Source organism: Eulemur rufifrons, chromosome 1 (genome assembly GCF_041146395.1).
Source record: "Eulemur rufifrons isolate Redbay chromosome 1, OSU_ERuf_1, whole genome shotgun sequence".
Lineage (NCBI taxonomy): Eukaryota > Metazoa > Chordata > Mammalia > Primates > Lemuridae > Eulemur > Eulemur rufifrons.
In genome coordinates this window covers 94,152,734-94,176,047 of record NC_090983.1, presented here as the reverse complement: position 1 = coordinate 94,176,047, position 23,314 = coordinate 94,152,734, and the positions used below count along the sequence as shown (strand labels likewise).

The 23,314-nt window shown below is 41.9% G+C and overlaps 1 protein-coding gene across 2 annotated transcripts in view; it reads right to left on the bottom strand.

The window, feature by feature from the left end:
- The window catches only part of RALB (RAS like proto-oncogene B), a 38,999-nt gene that overhangs the window by 13,708 nt on the left and 1,977 nt on the right, over window positions 1-23,314 (bottom strand). For both annotated transcript variants that reach the window (XM_069473671.1, XM_069473662.1), the window contains exon 2: window positions 3,155-3,320. In XM_069473671.1, coding sequence (XP_069329772.1) covers window positions 3,155-3,268 — 114 coding nt within the window. In that variant the 5' untranslated portion in view covers window positions 3,269-3,320. The remainder of the gene's footprint in view (window positions 1-3,154; window positions 3,321-23,314) is intronic.

The window sequence follows — 23,314 nt, the reverse complement described above, 5'->3', positions numbered from 1 at the left end:
TGGAAAGATGCTCAACATCATTGGTCATTAGGGAAATGCAAATTAAAACCACACTGAGATACCACTTCACACCCACTAGGATGGCTATAATAAAAAAGATGGACAATGACGGGTGTTGACAAGAATGTGAAGAAAATGGAATACACTGCTGATAGGACTGTAAAATGGTGCAGCTCCTCAAAGAATTATACATACAGCTACCATATGACCCAGCAATTTCACACCTAGGTAAATACCCAAGAGAATTTAAGACGTATGTCTACACAAACACTTGTACATAAATGTACACAGCAACATTATTCATAATACCCAAAAAGCAGAAACCCAAATGTCCATCAGTTGGTAAATGGAAAAGCAAAATGTGGCATATCCAGACAGTGGAATATCATTCAGTCCTAAAAAGGAATGAAGTACTGATTTATGCTACAACATGGATGAACCTTGACAGGTCCTGATTAGTGAAAGAAGCTAGACACAAAAGGTCACATATATATAAGCCTATTTATATGAAAAATGCAGAATAGACAAATCTACAGAGACAGAAAGTGGACTAGTAGTTCCCCAGGCTGGAGGAGGGAGGAAGGGGAAAGTGACTGCTGTCCTACAGCATGGATGAACTTCTAAAACATTATGCTGCAAGAATCCAGATACAAAGGCCACATATTGTATGATTCCATTTATATGAAATGTCCAGAATAGGCAGAAAGTGACTGCCAGAGACCAGGGGTGGGACAGGGAAAAGCAGTAATGGGGAATGGCTGCTAATATGTAGGGTTATTTTTTTTTTTGAATGAAGAAAATAATCTAAAATTAGATAATGGTGATTGTTGTGCATCTATATGAATATACAAAAAAAATTAAATTTTATACTTTAAAAGAGTGAATTTCATGGTATGTGAATTATATCTTAATAAAGCTATGATTTAAAATTGTTTTAATTTGAAAATTGAATTGAAAATATCAAAATGAACTTAAGGGTTCTTTGAGGAATACTATCAAAAAGACCCTTGTATTGTCAATTAACAGCTACTAGTTCAAATGATTTAAAATCAAAAATAAAAATACCAAGACATATTTAGTACTAGGTCCCCTTAAAGGTATGTTAATAAATTATCTTCAGATAGAGAAAATGTGAAAACATGCCTATGCTTCAAAAGTATCCTTCTTTTAACTTCTTTCCAAAGAGACAGATATGAATTCTACCATAGAGCATCTCAGCCATATAGTTCCGAGCTCCCAAGGCTAAACTCAGCCAGAGTTCCATTGATTCCTTTGATACTGCAAGTCAGAATGTCCCAATATACCTGCACACCTGTGTGCTCAGTGAAAAGTATGATCAGTAGAAAATTCCATTATAACCCTGATGTTTACATTTTTGGGCTAGAAATAGAAAATCACCAAACTCTTTGTATCCATTAACATGAACCATATATACTCCCGACTGGCCTTGCAGGGCTACATGGGATTCAATTTCAGCATTACTAATTAAACTGCCTGACACACCTCTAGAATACCTTCTACTTTTTGTTTGCCATATATTCTTTATCTTGTCATATGCCAATGATTTTAAAATACTTCCTATTGAGAGTAAAAAATAATTTAGTCTTTCCTCTAGCATGGTTAATGAAAATTTCTCTTGTATCAACAGTTTAGAGAAGGTTTTTTCAGCTTCACAACTATATGGCATTACTAGTAATGAAAGTTTTAAGACTATTGTCAAATTTAGGAAATCTCTATCGAGCTCTGCTAAAAGAAGCTATAAGATCTGAAAGAACTTTCTGGAGCAATTTCTAGCACCATATGTTTTGACCCTTGGTTCTCCACCACCCACACACTTTCAGTGCCAGCTGCCATAGGACGTGTTCATATTGGATCCACCCGGCCCTGCACCTCCCAGCACAGTGCTGGTGAGTCAGCGCAGTGGGCAGCAGGAGTATCCCTACAGCTAGCGATAACTGGACCGCACGCTAAAGTGACTCCAAACCACGTAAATATATACCACTATCCCCCAACTAACCCGATCCCTAATTTAACCTCCTTCAGCTAGATGTGGAAAATGCCCACAATCACTCCAATTGCACTCAACACAAGAGGAAGCAGGACAAAGGGAATGTTTAATGAAAAGAAATTGTAATCTTAACTACTGGTTAACTGTGGTTGCCATACCTTTCTTTTACACATCTCATCAAACTGTATGGATGCAAGTGAGAGGCCCTGAGGTTTAAGCTCTGCTCTGAATACTCTCCCTGCCTGTACTATAGTCATCCCTTGGTATCCACAGGGGACTGGTTCCAGGAACCCTACAGACACCAAAATTTGGGATGCTCAAGTCCCTTGTATAAATGGCATAATATTTGCATATAACATCCTCCTGCATACTTTAAATCATCTCTAGATTACTTACAATACCCACTATAATGCAAATGCTATGTAAATAGTTGTTATAATGCATCTTTGTTTTATTGTTGTATTGTTATTTTTCATTTGTTTTTTACAAATATTTTCAATCCACAGTTGATAGAATCCACAGATGCAGAACCCATGGATACAGAGGGCCAACCATACCAGGAAAAGGCTGTCAAACAGGGACTTTTGTTGCCAGGAATCCAGGCTGTGTCATCACACTGAACTCAACACTGGTCACACTATGCACATTAAGTAAGTAATGTAAATTTGGGGCAGGATGGCACAAGCTTTACCTTGCTATGGGAGAACTAGGGAGAACTTGATGTCTATCACTTGGGAAAAGATTGAGTTCTTATGACGACTCAGCTCCCCTTTCACTCTCTCCAAAACTGACCAGTCACACAACACCAAATACCTGATGTGTCCTTTAGAAATACCTGTACAAAGGCCACTCCCTCCCCACCCTCCCCCACCCCGTCAGAAAGAAAGCTTGAAATACAACAATGGAACTAACGGGAGCAGAGACCCCTTATGCCCCTGCCACAATTGAGATCACTCACCTGAAGTCAGCAAGCTAGACCTTATGCTGGTTAGACCTCCCTAGAAAGCTATTCAGAAACCACCTTAGCCCAGATTTGCTCCATGAACCCCTGTGCACATGGGGGAGGGGCAGAGAAGCACAGCTGGAGTAAGGACATTGCTACAGCAGAGGCCATCACGAAGGCAGTCTGTGCCTGGCGTGTCTTACCTCGTCATACATGAACTGAAGAGTCAGGGCCGACTTGCCAACCCCTCCACTGCCAACCATGATCACTTTGTGGAGGGCCAGGGAGCTCTGGCCCTTGCTCTTGTTCACAGCCATCCTGCTGGTTTTCCGAGCTTGCAACACACGGACAGAAGACCCAGTTGAAGAGCTGCCGATGAAAAAGACAAAGACTTAGAAGCAGTTTGCTTTCTACCCAGTTGAAATCAAATGTCATTCATGCCTTCCAGAAAAGCCTAACGCAGACAACATTCCAACAGAAAAGTAATTCTTCTAGGCTCTGGGCAGAGATAAGTGCCTTCCAACAACTCTGTGCCATTCACCCCAGCAGAGCCAGGGCCAGGGCCAGCGCCAGAGCAAAAGCAAGATGAGAGAGAAGAAACGGGACACACACCCCACACCCGTGTCACTGGGGAGGGTGGAGAGGACACCATCACTAAAAACCGTTGTTCCCTCAGCAGGGCTTCACTGAGGCAGAGTGACCAGACCACTCCAAGTCCCGGTCTCCTATTTCTACCCTAAGTCATCTGGTGCCACAGAGAACAGCTGGGGACCTCAACCTCCAGCTCTTTATCCTCACTCCGCTCCTTGCCCTTGTACCCTCTACTTCCCAACACATTCACATACACACTCAAACACACTCACGTATACACACACTGGCATATACACGCAGACACACTCACATATACACACAGACTCACACATTCACATATACACTCAAACACACATATACACACACCGGCATATACACACAGACACACTCACATATACATACAGACTCACATATACACACAGACTCACACGTTCACATATACACTCAAACACACATATACATACACTTGCATACACACACTGGCATATACACACAGACACACATATACACACAGACTCACATATACACACAGACTCACATATACACACATTCACACATACTGACACACACAGACTCACACATATACATACAGACTCACATACTAGCATACACACACTGACATATACACACACACTCACACACATATACACACACACACTGACACATATACACAGACTCACACAGTGCTCCAGTAGATCAAGGAAGTGGGCTTCACGACACATGACAGAGTTAAAAGAGGAAGAAATCAGTTATTTACTCCGGGTTTATTTAAAGGAATTTACTAAAATGAGTTAAGCTTTTCTAAAATAACAACTATTAGTCAAAATCAGTTCACCCTCATGAGAAGTAATATAAAGTGAGTGGCGCAACCGCAGCATTGCGGGAAGACAGAGCACTCCAGGTAAGTAATTGAATAGGTACCTGGACCCTACAGTAACCCAACTGCCAATCTTTATTTTAACCAATTTGCATGGAAAAATCTATTTCACATACACCATAGCAAACAGAGAAAGGACAGGGCTTGGGCATCTGGTGGGCCTCAGTCTGGTTTTGCCATTTGTGAGCTGTTTGAGCTGGAACGAGTTATTCACTTTCCCCAAGCCCGTTTTCTCATCAGCAGACAAGTAAACCACCTACCTTGCAGGATTGTTCTGAGAATTAAATGAGACAACATATGTGAAAGGTCTAAGCACAGTGCCCAGAACACAGTAGGAACTTAATCCACATTGGTTTCCTTCCTATCTAATTTCAAGGGGAAGTTTTTTTCTAACTATAACATGATGGACTCCAAGTTCCACCACTGCTGACTAGATAACCTGAAAATACCCCCACTAAAAAAATAAATGCATACATACAATACATCTTTGAGTAAAACAAAACAACATCATTTAACTCGGTGGTCCCCATTCTTGGCTACATAATGGAATCACTGGAGAGCTTTAGAAACATCCTGGTGCCTGGGTCCCACCCCGGAGATTCTGATGAAATTGGTCTGGAACAGGGCAAATACTACAAGACTCCCAGGAGATACTAATGGGCACCCAAGCCTGAGAGCCACTGTTAAACGCACAGCTGAGCTCAAAAGAAAGTAAGAAATCCCCAAACTGGGGGAGGGGGTGGAATCGGAGCAGTGAGAGCGGCAGTTCCTGCAGTCCTGGATGGTTGCTGTTCTAGGATTTAACACACACACTCACTGGGCTTGGAGACAAGACACCCACGCAGGTACGTTAGAACTGAGACATATTCTCAAGAAAGAACTGAGAAGTCAAGACCTTTGAAGCAGTACACCTTCAGGTAAAGCACAGACTGGAAAAACACCTGTACACCAACACAGGACAATGACAAGGAAGTTTCTCTGCCTGGGCTCTGGCTGAGGACAGTCTTCCCTAAAAGTTTGTAACCACACACTTCTCCAAAGCCAGTAAATCACATGAGAAGTCGTCCCAGACTGGTCACAAAGTGCTGGAGCCCCAGGCAGAGGACTACACAAAACCTCTCCGGGGGGCCAATGTGCAATGAGACTGCTCACCGGTCTCACAGCTAAAGCTCACAATTCCAACTTAAGAAACACAAAAGAAAATCGCCATTCATGAGAGTCAACATACATAACAAGCAAGACATTTCAGACAGCTATTATACAAAGTATTATTTGATCAATTTTAACAAAGATAAGAGCAAAATGTGAGAAGAATGACGTTACTAAGAGAACAGATGGAGTTGAACAAAAACCACTCTGAATGCCTAAAAAATTTTAAGTATTTAAAATGAAAAGTATGAGGCTCAGTAGCAAATTTACAAAATACACAACTATCTTTTAAAAAAGAAAAACACATACGATCCTGCCACCCAGAGATATTCACTTTAATGGCGTATTTTCTCCTAGAATTTTGATCTATATATGCCTATACTTAAAACCTGTTTGAGATATTTATGTAGCTTTGCACGTTATTTTTCATGCATTATATTCATCTGTCTTCTGATGAATAAAGAGGAACAGAGCAGACTGAACATCATTAAGCCCTTTCTTGCCGATTTAAGGGCCATCCCAAGCGCGCTCATCAGTTACGTGAATGGCTTTGGCTGCTGGAGTCAGAGCACACGTGTGCTCTTCTCCCCTGTGACACGGACAGTTTACCTGCCTACATCCAGGCATTCCCTCCACTTCCCTTTGCAAATTATGTGCTCTTTAATAAGTGAGCTAAGCAATTAACTAGATAATTAAGCACACTTGGATTGTGACTAAAATAGAATAAACAGAGAGGGGCAGCCCTCCCCAGCAGCTGCAGTTTAGGGACGGCCTCGTTTCTGGTGCACACGGTTTCCCACAGGGCTGAGGCTGGTGAAAGGCTGCAACCTCCAGATCACCAATCTATCACACAATTTCTCTGAAGCAGCCTTGCTTCTATGAATTATTATAGTTGTCTCAAAATGGATAAATATTTTCCCAGGAAGGGGGGAGGATCCTTTAAAGCACATGTAGATATCTAATTCTGAACTGCTACTTTCAAAAACAAAATCAATTTCTCTACAAGAAATAATAATAAATGAATTGAAAACTATTCACCAAATCCACAGATATTTCCCAAAATATCTGTCCTCAAAGTTCAAAAACGGAAATAACCATGGTGGGTATTTCCAGTGTGCATCACTGCTTAGCCAACATGGCCTGGAAAGGACTGAAGGGCCGAGTCCCTCAGTGACCCAATCCTGGAATGGCCACCTCCAGACTCCCAGTAGCAAAGATAAGAAGCTTTTAACTGTTTAAGCCACATATTGTCTATTTATTGTTGTTCTTGTTTTCACTTGTACTGAGAGCATTCCAGAAACATAGTCTTTGTCCTCAAGAAACTCAAAGTCTGGTGGTTCAGACAGGTTCGTAAGTAACTGATTACAGTACAGCATGATACATTCTACGGCCAAAGTATGTAAGGGGTCCTCTGGGAATGCAGAAGAGAGATATCTAACTGAGACTGGAAGGTCAGGGGAAATTTCCTGGAGGGAGCAACTCATGAAACTGAAGATTTGAAGGAACTAACCAGATAAAGAGAGGAGAAATACCAGGAAAGAAAAAGAAATCAATGAAGTTGAGGAAGCTCATGTTAATGATTTAATGTTTATAATAGATATGCCTAGCCAATAATCATGTTCTTAAAAAATGTATTTAGATAACCTTTTCTCCAACATTTTACTTTGAAGTTTTAAACACTCAGAAAAGTTGAAAGAACTGTACTGTGAGTCCATATACTTACCACCTGTATTCTACAATTAACATTTTGCTCCATTTGCCTTATCACAAACCATTCATCTGTCATTCCTCTACCCAGCAATACATCTTATTTTTTTATGAATTTCAGTGAAAGTTGCAGATATCAGTGTACTTCATCCCTAATATGAAGCATAGACATCCATTTTTTCCATAGTAATTATGCTTCCCCTGCTGAATTTGCTAACAATTTGAGAACTATATCTAAGGGGCTGGGACTACTTGCAGACCTCCTAATCTACTGCATGAACTATTTGGGTTCACAGCCCATTCATGACAGCCATAATACAGACCTTCCAACAGTGGGAATGTTGGCCTATAACACCAAGTCCTGGCATGGTTCTCACCTTAGAGTTAAAAAGTCTTTTACAGGAGACTCTAGAAACATACCAACAGGCACCTGCTATGGACTGAAGTGTGCCCCTCCCTCCCAAATCCATATGTTGAAGCCCTAACCCCCCATGGGGACTGTTGGAGAAAGAGTCTGTAAAGAGTTAATTAAGGTTAAATGAAGTCCTAAGGTAGAGTTTTGATCCTACATAACTGGTACACTTACAGAAAGAGGAAGAGACACCTGAGCTCTTTTCACCATGTGAGGACACGGCAAGAGGTGGCTGTCTACAAGGCAGGCAGAGAGCCCTCACCAGAACCTGACCACACTGGCACCCTATCAGATTTCAGCCGCCAGAACTACGAAAAGATAAACTTCTGTTGTTTACGCCACCCAGTCTTTGTTATTTTGTTATGGCAGCCCAAGCTAAGACAGCACCCTTCAATATGTCTCTACCTACTATCATGAAAGCTCTGTAGTTTGATCCACTTTTATTCAAAAAACAATTCAGCTCTACTTTATGCCAGGCTTTGGGTTTCTCCTCTTGAAAAATTCCATCTCCTAACAAAAGACTTATGTAAATAAGGCATCTTAATATAATTTCTCAAATATTGTACCAATGTTAAATTTACTGAGGTTGATAACTGGACTGCACTTATATAAGAGAATATCTTTATCCTTAGGAAATACTCAGTGAAGTATTTAGGGGTAAAAGGTCATGATTTACACAACTTACTCTCAATAGTCCAGGAAAAAAAAATTCTCCAAGTGATTCTTAATCATATTAAAGGTAATTAATAGGGTCTGATGGCAACTACCTTAAAAAATCCCTCGCCAAGGAGAGGCTAATCTCTGCTACAAGGAATCTCATCCCTCAGGCATGCCCGCAGAGGAAAACTTCCTCCCCAGGCCCCTCCTAAAATTCAAGTGTCCGGGCTAGTATGGTAAGTTTTCCCTTTAGCATGGTTTGGGACTTTCCCCAGGTGTGTCTACAGCCCCCTATAATGCTACACATGTGATTCTGCAAAGGTTCAAGGAGCCACCAGTGCCCTGTCCAGTGAAGTAAGACCATGCTACAGGGGAAGGAGGCATTTACTAACCAATTACTATCAGTTATTTCAAGTTCAATAATATCTCATGTGATACTATGGTAGACTAGAGTAACAGGCTATGAATTTAGGCATGAAGGAAAGAGGATAACAAAGAAAATTTAGGTTTACTTACTGCTAAATAAAAATTATAGAAGGCCATTGATTTGGACTAAGCTCCTGCACTAAGCCACAACAGACCAAACTGAAAATCAAAATGGAGTCACCTCTGCTAAAGTTCCACATCTCCAAACTGAAACTAAGTTGTTATCTGACCTTCCAGGGAAATCAGGAGAGAGAGTCAATTTCCCAAAGGCCAGTTTCAATCTTCAATCGGCATGATTAATGAAGTTCCCTCTGTTCTAATCCTTACAACAAAAAGTAACTTGAAGTAACCTGATGTTAACCAGCTATTTTTCTATTGTTCTGTCTCCCTGTCCCAGCCTTACAAGGAAAGAACTTTGAAATGAACACTTTGAACTTTGAACACTTTTTGTTCTTTGTTTCTGCTTTCTTCAGCCCTTTTCTGTCTATAAAACCAAACTCCTCTGCTCAGCTCATTGAAACACTTACTCTATTTTATGGAATGAAGTGTTGCCTGATTCTAGAATTGCAAATGAAGTCAATTAAGTTCTTTAAATTTGTTGCAATTTTTCAGCCTGGCCAGGTGGTTCATGCCTGTAATTTCAGCAAGCTGGGAGGCCAAGGCAGGAGGATCTCTTGAGCCCAAGAGTTTGAGGTTGCAGTGAGCTATGATGACACCATTGCACTCTAGCTGGAGCAACAAAGCAAAAGTCTGACTCAAAAAAAAAAAAATTTGTTGCAATGTTTCTTTTGACTTTACAAAAACTCAACACAGAAAACAAAAAATTCAAATTCCTCTATTTTTTTCAAACAAGTGTTCCCACAGGAAGCAATAAAGCAAAAAAGCAGAGAATCAAATATGGTTAGAAATTTTAAATTAAACAGCCATTAAAGTGAAAAAAAATGAAGAGCAGGGGAGAATTATAAGAAGGACAGAAAGACAGATTAGGAGAAAATGTATGGAACATATGACAAAGTAATATCCCTAATACATAAAAAGCCCCTCCAAAGCAGTAAGTCAAAGAAGCCAGTTATTGAAATGAGCAAAAAATGAAGAAGGAAGTAAGCATGGATAACAAATAAGTATATGAAGCCATACCCAATTTCTCTAATAGTCAAGGAAATGTAAATAAAGCATTAGCTTGGCCAAAATTACAAAGTGCTGTCAAGAGTTTAGAGAAATAAATACTGCTGGTAATAATATTAACTGCCACAACCTTTTGGAAAAAAATAAACACCTATTTTTTAAAAATTTTTTTTAATGTAAAACTCTTCTAGGAATTTATTCTATAAAACTATAAGGATATACCTACAAGGATGATTTTTTTGTCATCACAAAGAATGCTATAGTAATCTGAAAAATATCCATCACTAGGGAATATTTGCATAAATTGTGATAGAACCAAATTTTAGATTATACAGCTACTGAAAAGAATAAGGAAGTTCTATATGTACTGACCTGAAAAAATGTCTAGGATGTATCAGTAAGTGGAAACAATCAAATTACAGAAAACATATGATGCCATTTATAAAAATATATATATATGTTTATATATAACAAAGAAAAAGTTAAGACAGTATACAGACTGTTAACATTGGCAACAAGGCAGTCAGACTACAAATGGGGTAACTTTAATTTTCTTTTACATACCCTCCTTTTATTTAAATGTTTATAATTGATGTGAATTATATGAGAAATTTTACAAAACTGCTACAATATTCAAATTTGGTTTTAAAATTTTAACAGCTGAATAGTACATGAAGTTATCTGGAATTTTTCCCAGTAAAGTCCCTCAAGTCTGTGGAGATAAGCTATTACAACAATGTTTACATTCAGGGCTTGTCCTACGTTTTGTAAGTCCCTGCTTCTCAAAGTACAGTCCAGAGACCAGGAACAGGGGCCATACCTAGGAGCTGGTGGGCAATGCGACTCTCAGGCTCTATCCCAGACCTACGAACCAGAATCTGCATTTTAACGAAGTCCCCAGGGGATTCCTCTGCACACTCAAGTTTAAGCAGTACCATGCTAAATGCCAAGGCAAATCCCAGTTTTTTACACCATTTCCTCTCACATCCAAATTAGGAACACCTCAATCTAAATTAGGGTATGAAGGACTGCCCACCCCCCAAAATAGCTCTCTTAAATATGAAGTAACACAGGAAACAGATAGATCCCAAGGTTTATAAAAGCTGCATAATTTAAAAGTAAAATGCAGTGACACTGTCTATCCAGTAGACGTCATCTCCCACTGATACTGAAAATCAACAGGCAGTCTCCATATTTCTTAGCCTCTAATACCAAATTATTAAATAGGGGTGACACGAGAAACAAACTGAGGGACTACACATATGAGTGTGCCAGTGTGTGAGAACATGGCAGCTGACAGCCTCCTTCCTTTGCGGAATCCCTACACGCTGTCATTGCAAAGACACCACAAATTTGTAGTTATTTGTAAACATGTGTCACGTGTGCTCCCGTGGCAAAAGAGGCTGTATCTTACTCATAAGTGTCTCTAGGGACTACAGCTCTGACCTATGGTGTATCAGAAACGTAGAATTGCCCAGAGAATGAACAAAAGGATAAATGAATGATGAGTGAAGAATTTTAATAAAAATGACACATTTTAAATAATTTTCCATAATTATACCACATTTCTCATGAATGTTCCACTCAGGAAATGTCTAGAAGGTATATCACTAAAATAGCAGCCTTCCCCAGAGGTTGTGTGGCTTAACAATAAATGCTGTTAGCTGCAAAAATATAATAATTTAAAAACACACATGTACCTGCACACACATGCTTAGGAGCCAATTGCTTTGAAGAGATTAGTCAAAGATGGGCAATTAAAGATCAATAAAGATAACTGCAATGGATTGAAACATCTAATTTGTTCACAATGATACTAAAATAGCACATCATTGGTCATGTTTGGAGGACTAGTGAAACAACCCACTATTTTAAAAATTCCCAAAAAAAGGGAAAGAATCAAAATGTATCTTGTCTCTCCTATACAAACTATAGTAATGGGTAACCAAATCACAGCTGAAACAAAATTTCTCTTTCTAGAAATATTCTAACAAATCACGAAATTATAGAAATTGAGCTATTACCATTTTGCACCTCCTTCTGAATTAAGAAATCTAGGCATTGAGCATCAATGGCTGCTAACACCACAAAAAAAGAGACAAACCAACATTATGAGCATCTTGAAAAAGGCACATAACCATCAATGACATAGTCTTGCCAAAATCTAACCACCAATTTGCAGGAGCTACAAGGGACAGAGGAATACACTAAACACTACCAGAGAGATACACCACCAGCAATACATAAAGCTGCACAAAGCTCTATGGAACAAACCACCCAGTTTCTTCAACAAATAAACTTCAAGGAAAAGAGATGAAGAGGGAGCCTATAAATTATGAGACCTAAGAGACATATCAACCAATTGAAACACACAGACCTTATTTGGATCCTAATGTGAACAAACAAAATAAGAAAACTGAGGAAATCTGAACACTCACTGGATTTGATAATATTAGGGAATTATTGTTTTAAAAAATTTAAATACCTCACTTAACATCATTACAAATGAAGTTAAATGATATATGGGATTTCCTTCAAAATTACTGACAGGGAAAAGAGAAGGGATTTAGATGAAATAAGATCATTGTTGAAACTGACTGACGGGGACAAGACAGTTCATTATACTCTTCTCTGTAGTTTGGTATGTGTTTGAAAATTTCCACTAAAAAGAAACATAAGGTAAACGAGTTCATACCACAAAGGGGGATTTATTGGCAGAATACTAGTGTATGTCATTAACTCAAAGAAGAAATGAAAACCAAGCCACGGGAAGGAGGCAGAGGATTCGGCCGGGACTCAGGAGCAGCTGGACCCAGCGCCCCGAATGCTGCCAAGACTGTCACTCTGTTTCTCTCCATGTGCTGGCTCTGTCTCTCTTTCTTACTGTAGATCAGCTTTCTCCACTTGGCAAAAAAACTTAGCTGCCAAGTTGTAAAATTTAGTGGCCGGCAGACATGCTTTGTTTGCTCACACAGTGCTTTTAGAAATTGATTTAGTTATTAATATTTTAAAAAGGGAAATTTCACATAAAAGTCCAAATTTCTGGCATCTCTTAAAAAATCAAACTCTGAAATTCCTAAATCCCAGCAATCAGCTGGCGCTGAGGAGCTGCTGTTGGCTTTGGAAGAGGCATGCTCTGTCTGAAAGGCCACCAATGAGCCTGCTGCCCTCTCATTTCCACCGGGTTGGCTCATCTGTGTGTCCCACCCATAAACATCATGCACCCGGCCTTCTCAGTTTCACACCCAGACCCTAGCTTGGGGCAAGTACCCTCCTTGGTCAAGTTCCTCTTCCCTTGTGTAGCTGCTATTGTCATTAGCACCAGGGAACAGAATATTTTTATATGCTCATACATGTATGACTCAGTTTCCATGTCTGTAAAAATAAGGAAGTTGAATCTAAGTTCCCTTTCAATTTTTGGCTGTTTTTTCTGAAATTAGACCTGCAAAACAACTCAAATCAGTGCTCCTGTGTGCATAAGGAAATTTGTTTTAGGTATTTCTGCTCCCCAATGAACACCACTTTATCCGCTCCTCTCCCCCCAAAAAACAATTTTAATTACCAAAAACAAACAAAATTAACTAAAACAAAAAATAGAAGTCTTTGAAGTCTCTTATCGTAAGCACAAGACTGATCCTGGTTTGTACCTCTATGCACATGCTGTTCCTTCTCCCAGGACTGCCCTTCCTTCTGATGAAGGATCACCTGTAACTTAACACTCAGCTGAAATATTTCCTCCACTACCTTCCTACATGTCCCCCAGCCAGCTCACCCTCCCAGTCTAAGTAGGATCCCATGCCTGTCAATATTGTCTACCACTGCACTTAGAGAAACCAGTAATTTCCTGCTAGATGAATGTGTCTCTCCCACCACACTTCGAGCTCATTCACCTTGTATGCCCAGTGTGCCTGGTACTCAGGAGATACTCAATAACTAGTGGATAAAAAACCGGGCCTGGGGCTGGACGTGGTGGTTCAACGCCTGTAATCCTAGCACTCTGGGAGGCCGAGGTGTGAGGATCGTTTGAGGTCAGGAGTTAGAGAATAGCCTGAGCAAGAGTGAGACCCTGCCTCTACTAAAAATAGAAAAAATGAGCCAGGTGTCATGGCGTGTGCCTGTAGTCCCAGCTACTCGGGAGGCTGAGGCAGGAGGATCACTTGAGCTCAGGAGTTTGAGGTTGCTGTGAGCTAGGCTGACACATGTCAGTTGGGAGGCCTCAAAAGGACAAGTGGTAACCGGTTAGTTTTGAGACATTAATTTGCTATAACTCTCCAGTGAACTACCGAGTAAGAAATGATGGCAGTAATTTGTAAGTTCTGATTTTTTTTTAATGTAGTTATTTCTGAAATAAAGTCTTCTACCATCATATCCCCACCCCACCTCCCCTACTCACCCATGGAATCTGGGGAGTTTGCTGGCCTTAGAGAGGTCTACCAGTTTACACAGACTCAATCTGAAGGTTCTTCTACCTGCAAAGGCAGCCTCAGAGACATTAGGGCTCCTTCGTCTCTCAATAGCTGAAGGTCAAATTTGGAGCTACCATACATGTCCCTGTTCTGAATTACTTATCCCAATAAAATCCTATCTAGAGATTTAAACAGATCTACTACTACTTCTACTTCTACAGCATTATTAGTATATTGAACTAGTAGAACTTGCCTAGGGTCACTTAACCAGTGGATGGCAGGGCTGGGGCTGGAGCCTCCGCAGTCCTCGCTCTCAGCCACTGCATTGGCTATTGCTCCACTAGCGGATAAGGGTGGGGTGGGAGGACTTTCAAATATGATGTGAAAGACTGAAACTTATTTCAAAGGACACAGACCTATGGGTGAGAAAGCTCATTTAAAGAGGGAGAAAAATGCATAGGCAACACAGAGCACAAGTTCTAAAACAAGGACCTGGGAGGAAAACAACAAAAAGTGGTTATTATGAGTCATGCAGCACATACCAATGTTTCAGTCAACAATGGGCCACATATACCACAGTGGCCCCATAACATCACATTGTGGTATTTTTACTGTAACTTTTGTATGTTTAGATACACAAACACCATTGTGTTACAACTGCCTGTAGTATTCAATACAGTAACAAGCAGTACAGGTTTGTAGCTTAGTAGCAATAAGCCATACCACATAGCCTAGGTGTGTAGTAGGCTATACTACCTAGGCTTGTGTAAGTACACTCATATGTTTGTACAATGACATCACCTAACACATTTATCAGAACATGTCTGCTGTTAAGTAATACATGACTATATATACAAAATAACTGGCAGGGCATTCTTTTGTAAGAACACCTGGGATTCTCGCACTTTGGGAGGCTGAAGTGGGAGGATTGCTTGAGGCCAACAGTTCCAGACCAGCCTGAGCAAGAGTGAGACCCCGTGTCTACTAAAAATAGAAAAATTAGCCAGGCATGGTGGTGTACACCTGTAGTCCCAGCTACGCGGGAGGCTGAGGCAGGAGGATCGCTTAAGCCCAGGAGTTTGAGGTTGCAGTGAGCTATGATGACATCACGGCACTCTAGCCTGGGTGACAGAGTGAGAGCGTATCTCAAAAAAAAAAAAAAAAATTAACAACGACTTGAACAGACACTTGTACACTGATGTTCATATCAGCATTATTCACAATAGCCAAAAGGTGGAAAACAACACAAATGTCGATAAACAGATAAATAAAATGTTGTATATATAAACACACATACACACACACACACACAGAGGAATATTCAGCCTTAAAAAGGAAGGAAATTTTGGCCGGGTGCGGTGGCTCACGCCTGTAATCCTAGCACTCTGGGAGGCCGAGGCAGCAGGATTGCTTGAGCTCAGGAGTTCAAGACCAGTCTGAGCAAGAGCGAGACCCCGTCTCTACTAAAAATAGAAAGAAATTAGCCAAACAACAACAACAAAAAAAATTAGCCGGGCATGGTGGTGCATGCCTGTAGTCTCAAGCTACCCGGGAGGCTGAGGCAGGAGGATCGCTTGAGCCCAGGAGTTTGAGGTTGCTGTGAGCTAGACAGCTAGGCCACAGCACTCTAGCCCGGGCAACAGAGTGAGACTCTGTCAAAAAAAAAAAAAAAAAAGAAGGAAATTTTGATATTTTCTACAACATGGAAGAACCTTGAAGACATTATGCTACATGAAATAAAACAGACACAAAAGGACAGACATTGTATGATTCCACTGATATGAGGTACCTAGAATAGTCAAATAAATTCAGAGACAGAAGGTGGAATGGTGGTTGCCAGGGACTGGGGGAACATGGCGATAGGGAGTTAGTGGGTAATGGGAGCAGGGGTTCAGTTTGGGAAGATGAAAAAGTTCTGGAGATGTATGGTCATGATGGTCTCACAGCAACATGAATATACTTAATGTCAATGAACTGTACGCTTAAAAGCAGTTATTAATAAAATGTTAAATTTTATCGTTTGTCGGCCTTTTGGCTAAGATCAAGTGTAAAATGTTAAATTTTATGTTATGTATACTTTACCACAATTTTCAAAAAGTAGTTATATACCAACGGGAAAAAACACCCGACTTGAAGTCTGAATCCTGCTGTTAGGAAGCTAACGGCTCTGGGAACCCGTTATCTCTTGGCCTCGGTCTGAGCTACAAAAAACACAGAATAGCTATATCCTCAGGGTTGTTTTGAAGATTAAATGAGGAAACACCTATCAAAATAAGTTCTGAGTAAGCACTTAACTACTTTTTGAATATCACTCTAATATTCTAGAAAGTCCTGAGAAAGAAATTGGCCTCAGAGCCAAACACAGGCTCAGGCAGGAAGAGGCCAGTCCTTAAGGAAGAGATAAGCAAGGAGCCTTCTTCCCCGGCCCGGGCCCTGTCCAGAGCGCGCTCTGGGAAAGAAGGGGCCTGGCTTCCCGTCCTCACTCAGCCGCTACCTCACCGCAAGTCACCTCACCCCACTCGGCCCTAGTCACCACCTGAAGAGCATGGACATCTGCCCTGCCTGTCTGCCAAGGAGCAAAGTGGAAAATACGTACCAAAGGCATTTGCAAGCTGGAAACAGCACAGGGCATTCTGCTCATCAACGGAAGTTCTCCACACCCTTCCTTCTCCCAAAAGCACAATGTCATTCGCCTTCAGGGGCATTACCAGTGGGCATTTCAGGATGTCCCTGTCTTAAGTCGCCCCAGCAACTCCTGAAATTGCTCTAACAGAAAGTCTTTCATTCTCTTCCCTGTGTCCGTGTATCAAGCCCGAGGGAACCACACAAGGAGGCTGCCACCTCCCAGCCAAGACACGAGCACCACAGTGCTAGAGCAGGGACCACCCTTCTCTAAGAGGGCAGCATACCGCTGAACACCTTCCTGCACAGCGTCGTCACCACAAGTGCAGGCAGCCCCACCCACCCCTCATTACTCTCATCTCCACAGAACTGCACCATCCCCCGAACTGAGGACCCCTTCTGTCCACCACGACCTGGGGACGCCAGCAAGCCCTTCAAGAGCCTCCACCCATTCTACCTTCCTCTACCTTCTGGCTCTGCCAGAGACCTGGGTGTGCCCTGGGGACACCACCTCTTAAGCAGATCCTGTTTCTCCTCCCATGCCATGTGCCTCAGGGCCAGGATGGATGAGATAAGTGTCCTTCCTCCCTCCACTGTGTCACTTTCAGTTCAGCACCTTAGTCTCCTCCGTCTCACAAAAAGTCCCGCACCTCTGAGGCTTGGGCTTTTCGGCTGCAATACCCTGTCCCCCACCTTGTCACTACCAGCTACAACCTCCTGGTCACTTGCCTCATGTATTGAGGACATCTGCTTCTGGTTCACAGACTTCCTTTCTACCCCAACTCCTGTCATCCTCCTCAGTAACTTCTATGTCCATGTGGGTGATCCAGCCAGAAGACTGGCCCCTCTCAAGTCCTTGACCTTCTCTTCTCCAAAAACCTTTTCCTTCGTTCTACCTAACACTGCCACGGTCGTACCCTGAACTTCAGAAACAGTATCTCCTCTAACCTCTGCCTCCATCCTTCTCACTCACTTGCTCAAATACCCACTCCTGCCACAATTCTCTGCACTCTTGACACCTGCAAGCGCAGCCACTGGCACCTTCTCTCTGTGCGTCAAGCCCCCCTGGGCTGCGCTGCCCGCCTTCACCAGCTTAGATCCCACAGCCCCTTCTACAGATACCTCGCCTCCCTCGCTCCTTTCTCCCCCATCCAGCTCTCTGTTCTCCTTTTCAGTGCCTGCATCTGGCAAGCAAATGTTGCTGGCGAGGAAAGAAAATCAAGTAACCAGCCTACTGGAACTTCGCTTTCAATGCATTCATGATCACAAAGCAGGAACGGGCAGTCCCTCCACAGTTCCCAGAAATCTCACCGTGGCTCTCCTCACCATCCCTATGTCACTCTCAACAGATGACCCTACCTCATTTTCCCCAGAGAACACAGAAGCCATCAAGCATAAACTCCCTCATGGCTCCTCAACCAAATCTACAAACCCACCAGCATCCACACCCCTCTTCTCCCTGTCTCCAACCACATGGAGACCACACTCCCCGCTCTTAGCAAACGCCAAGCCCTCCACGTGCATTCTGGACTCCAGGCCACCCCCCGCCCCAAGAACTTCATTCCTATTATACCATTATCCTGTTTCCTGCATCATTAATCAGTCTTCACTTCTCTACAGGCTCATCCCCGACAGCATACAGACACGTTCTATTTACTCTTCACCCTAAACACACACACACACACACACACACACACACGCCTTTCATCCCAGTATGTCCCTCTAGCTAGTGCTGCAATCCCTCCACAGCAATTATCTACACCAACCTTCCCAAACTTTAACGTAAATACAAATGACCTGGGAATCTTGTTAAAATGAAATTCCAATTCAGTAGATCTGGAGTGGGACCCAAGATTGTGCACCACTAACATAATCCCAGCTGATGCTCCTGGCTCACAGACCTCAGCCTCAGTAGCAAAGGCCTGTGTTTCCCTCCCTCACTAATTTATGGAACCCGGTCCCATCTAACGTCCTCCCCCAACATAACCTAATAGAAACTGTCACGTCAAGGTCACCAACAAATTCCACATGGCAGCTCCAATAAAAGCTCTTCTCTTTCTCCTCTCCCACCCTCTCCACTTTTAAAAATGAGCATGTAGCAATAGAGCCCCTCTTGGCACTGCCCTTCTTGATGCTGCCCCTCCTGGCTTCTACAGCACATTCTCCCACAGGCTTATTATTTCTTGGTGGCTCTATGGGCTCTTTTTCCATGTCATTTTCCAGGTCTTCCTCTTTTACTTGGCTTCTGAATGTCAGTACTTCTCAGAGCTTAGACTCATACCCTCATCTCTCCACTCTCCTCTGGGAATTGCACCCAGGCAGTGGCTTTACCTGAAGTTTCCAAACTCTGCAGAATTAGCTGAGATGCTCTCCCAACCTCAGACTCCGACCTTCCAACTCTCTGACCCTCTGCCTTGCTGCCACCTCTCCCCACTTGGCTGCCCCACGAGACTCAAACTTAACAGTCCCAAAGTAGAACTCTTGATTCTTCCCCCTTAAAATCTGCTCCTTCTCCACTATTCTCATGTAGTAGCCACTAAAGCAACTAGTAGTACCAAGTCGTTACCAAAGCCAGAAAGCTGGAGGTCATTTTTGACTCTCCTTGCCTCTCTCCCAGCTCAATTTACGATCACTTCTACTGATTCCACCTCCAAAATACATTTCAAATCCATCAATTTCTTCCACCTTCTCTGCCACATCCAAGTCCCAGCCACCATCCACTGGCCAGCCAATGGCTTCCTAACTGAAGCCTCACTGCCACCTTAGCCCCTCTTCAATCCACTCTCCATGCAGCCCCTGGAATGAATTTCTTTCTTTTTTTTTTTTTTTTTGAGACAGAGTCTCACTCTGTTGCCCGGGCTAGAGTGAGTGCCGTGGCGTCAGCCTAGCTCACAGCAACCTCAAACTCCTGGGCTTAAGCGATCCTACTGCCTCAGCCTCCCGAGTAGATGGGACTACAGGCATGCGCCACCATGCCCGGCTAATTTTTTGTATATATATATTTTAGTTGTCCATATAATTTCTTTCTATTTTTAGTAGAGACGGGGTCTCACTCTTGCTCAGGCTGGTCTCGAACTCCTGACCTCGAGCGATCCACCCGCCTCGGCCTCCCAGAGTGCTAGGATTACAGGCGTGAGCCACCGCGCCCGGCTGGAATGAATTTCTTGAAACTGCAAATGAAAGTGTGTTTACTGCTCTTTAAGAGCTCATCATGAATAGAAGCCAAACCTTCCCCTGAACAGGACCCACAAGACCCTCCCTAGCCAGCTCTGCTTTCTTGCAGTCCCGTGAATATGTCAAGTGCTTCCCAACCGAGGATTCCTTTCACATGCTCTCCTCTCTTCTCATATTGCTCCAGGAAGGTCTTAAGCAAGAGGGAGCAAGGTACAGTCAAGAAACTGAAGAAGACCATTGTGGCTGTCGGCAGCAGACAGCAAGAGGCGGAGCCTGGTATGAGATGATACTAGAGAGGTAAGTAAGGGCCAGATCCTTCAAGACCCCGTAGGCCAGACTTAGAGATTTCAGACCATCTAGTGAAAGCACTGGAAAGTCACTGAAGTGTTTTACGCACCTGGGTGACATAATTAGACCTGCATGTTGAAAAGATCATTCTGGCTACAGAGTGGAAAAACAGAGCGGCCAAGAGCAGATGTGAGTGATGCAGCAGGCCAGGGACGTGGTGGCTTGGACCATGGGCATGACAATGCACATGAGAAAAGTGGCTAGATTTTAGACCTAGTTAGGACGTTAAAAAATGACAGCATTTCCTGGATGAGCAGATATAATTTGAGATTTTAAAAAGGCTTAATATGCAAGTATTACTAGAGGTAGAGCATTGTCTAAAATTCATTCCTAACAATAGGATCAGCTAATCAACAATAAATGGCCACCAATCCTTCCTGTGGAAGGAAGAAGGGGGATTATGGGAAAGGTAGGATGAAAGAAAAGAAAGACACTAGTTCATAAATCAGGGCAGAGAATGGGAAAAGAGCCAAAAACTAGGAAGCAGAGGAAACGCACATTGTGCTGACTTTTCAGCTCTGCCTAATGTTGACTCTAATAACCTTCAACTGGGTTGGGATGAACAAAAGCGATTCTCAGAAGACTCTGTCCTCTGAGGTTGCAATTTAACATGACTAATGAAATCTTTTGTTATAAATATGCTTGATTCAAGGAATATCTGTTATATAAAAATATTATAATCACAGAACTTTTAGAGATGGAAGGAAACTTATAGCTCCTTTAGCCAGGCTTCACACTCAGGACTCCTAAGCTCTTCTTTCTACCTGTAGATGTAGATTTCTACCTGTAGAAAGATTTCATCTAGAGGCTAAAAGAATAAAAGCCCTTCTATCCAGGTGGATAATTAAAATGTAGAGGGTTTCAAAAGAGAACTGAAGAACTTCTAGGCATATAAACACTACCCAAAGACTAAAAATAATGGGGAGGAGGAGACAAGGTTTAGGTTCTCCAAAATTTTTCAGCTATTTTGCCAGTGAGTTTTATTTTTAAGAATACATAGATAATTAATGACTAATTTTAAGCCATTCACCAAGAAGATCATTTTGGCAATAATTTTTTGCCAACCTGTTTTAGGGTTAAAAAAACTTAGCTGTTCCATTTGGTTTAGGGACCAGCAAGATTTAAATTTCTAATTTCCACAGCTCCTGCACATTTGGCTGATTAATTCTAGCATCTGATAATGAAGAACCAGAAGAAAGAACATAAAGTTTCAAGTATGATATTAAAAGTTTCTAGAATAGTAACAACTCCAGCTGTGTTTTAATCTCAGTACTACATACTTTGGGGTGCATCTGAATCAAAGATTTTCTCAATAATGTCTGGTCTAAACCTTAAAAAAAATTGTGGTAGATAGCCTCCAAGAATGCCATGGCCCCCAATCTTTCCTCATGTACTCCCTTCCCCACACTGTACCAGGTTTGGTCTGCGTACTGGCAGAAGTGACAGTATGTCACTTCCAAGATTAGATACCAAGATACTATAGTTTCCACCTTGATCATTAACATTTTTTCTCTCTCTCTGATCACTCGCTGTGGAGAAAAAGTTAACTGCTGTGTCATGAAGAGCCCTATAGAGAGGCCCACAAGGTATAGAACTGAGGCCTCGGAACAACAGCATGTGAGTCACCATCTTGGAAGCAGATCCTCCAGCCCCAGTCAAGCCTTCCAGTGACTGCAAAGTCAGGAGAGACCCTAAGCCAGAAGCACCCAGCCAAGCTGTCGCCAGATTCCTAAACTTCAGAAACTGTGTGAGATCATAAATGTCTGTTGTTTTATGCTGCTGAGTTTGGGGAAATTTGTCATGCAGCAATAGAAAACTCATTCAAAAGGCAAACAAACTTTAGAGGCAGGACCAAACTACTGTATTTCCTTCAACTCATGCCATAGACTCAGTAAAATTACATTTTACTTACAATATTTTAATTTGGATCAGGCCTAACCTGGTAATTCCTATGTTCCTAACCTGGTATTTCCCAATCTAGTTGATCAAAAAATATGCTACCTATAAATCACCCACAAAGCATTGACAAAAGCAACAATGACAACAATACTAGCAATTATCAATTAACAGTACCTTTTTCTACATTTAGATTTCAATTAATTTTAATTATCCTGAGAACACTCAAAAAAATTATAAGCAGTTACTTTTTTTTTAAGTGACATAAACTTGAAATTGAGACCTGGCTGGTATTTTGCAGTTGCTGTAGCAACCACAAATATGTTCCCTCTTTGATACTCAGGTTTGACATTCTCTTCGTCTTTTTTCCCACTCTCACCCATCCAAAAGTTCATATGCCCTTTTGCCTACTGGCCCCTCTACTCTTTGGAACATCTAGGAATATGTGCACATATACACCAATATTTATAATCCTAGGTACCAAAAGAACTGAGGAGCTAAAGGAGACAGCTCATGGTCAAATCTTCAAGGCCAGGTATTTATCTGGTATGGATTAGATCAGTGGGTCTGTGCCAAGGAAATAACTGATGCTCAGTAAGTATTAGCTTCCCTCCTTCCCCTTCCCCGCCCTCCCCCCCACCATGTGATTAGGGAAGAGTTCCCTTTTCACTGCTTCTGTGTTCTCTTTGATTTCACATTCAGACTTCTCAACAACATACACTCATTTTTTTTTTTAAATCCAAGTGCCTTGCACTTCTAACAGCAGGGGCTGTTTAGAAGTAATTGGAGCCAATGAAAAGTAGGACTCTTGTATATCAACTTGAGACAAGTTACACTGGAAACTTTCCAAGAGTTCACAAAGATCTCTTCCAACCCTGTAGTTGTAAGCTGTTAATATATTGTCTCCAAATTTAGCTTTCAGGAAAGGTCTCTAATGATGTTTCCAACTTCCATAAATTAGAGGAGTGGGTAA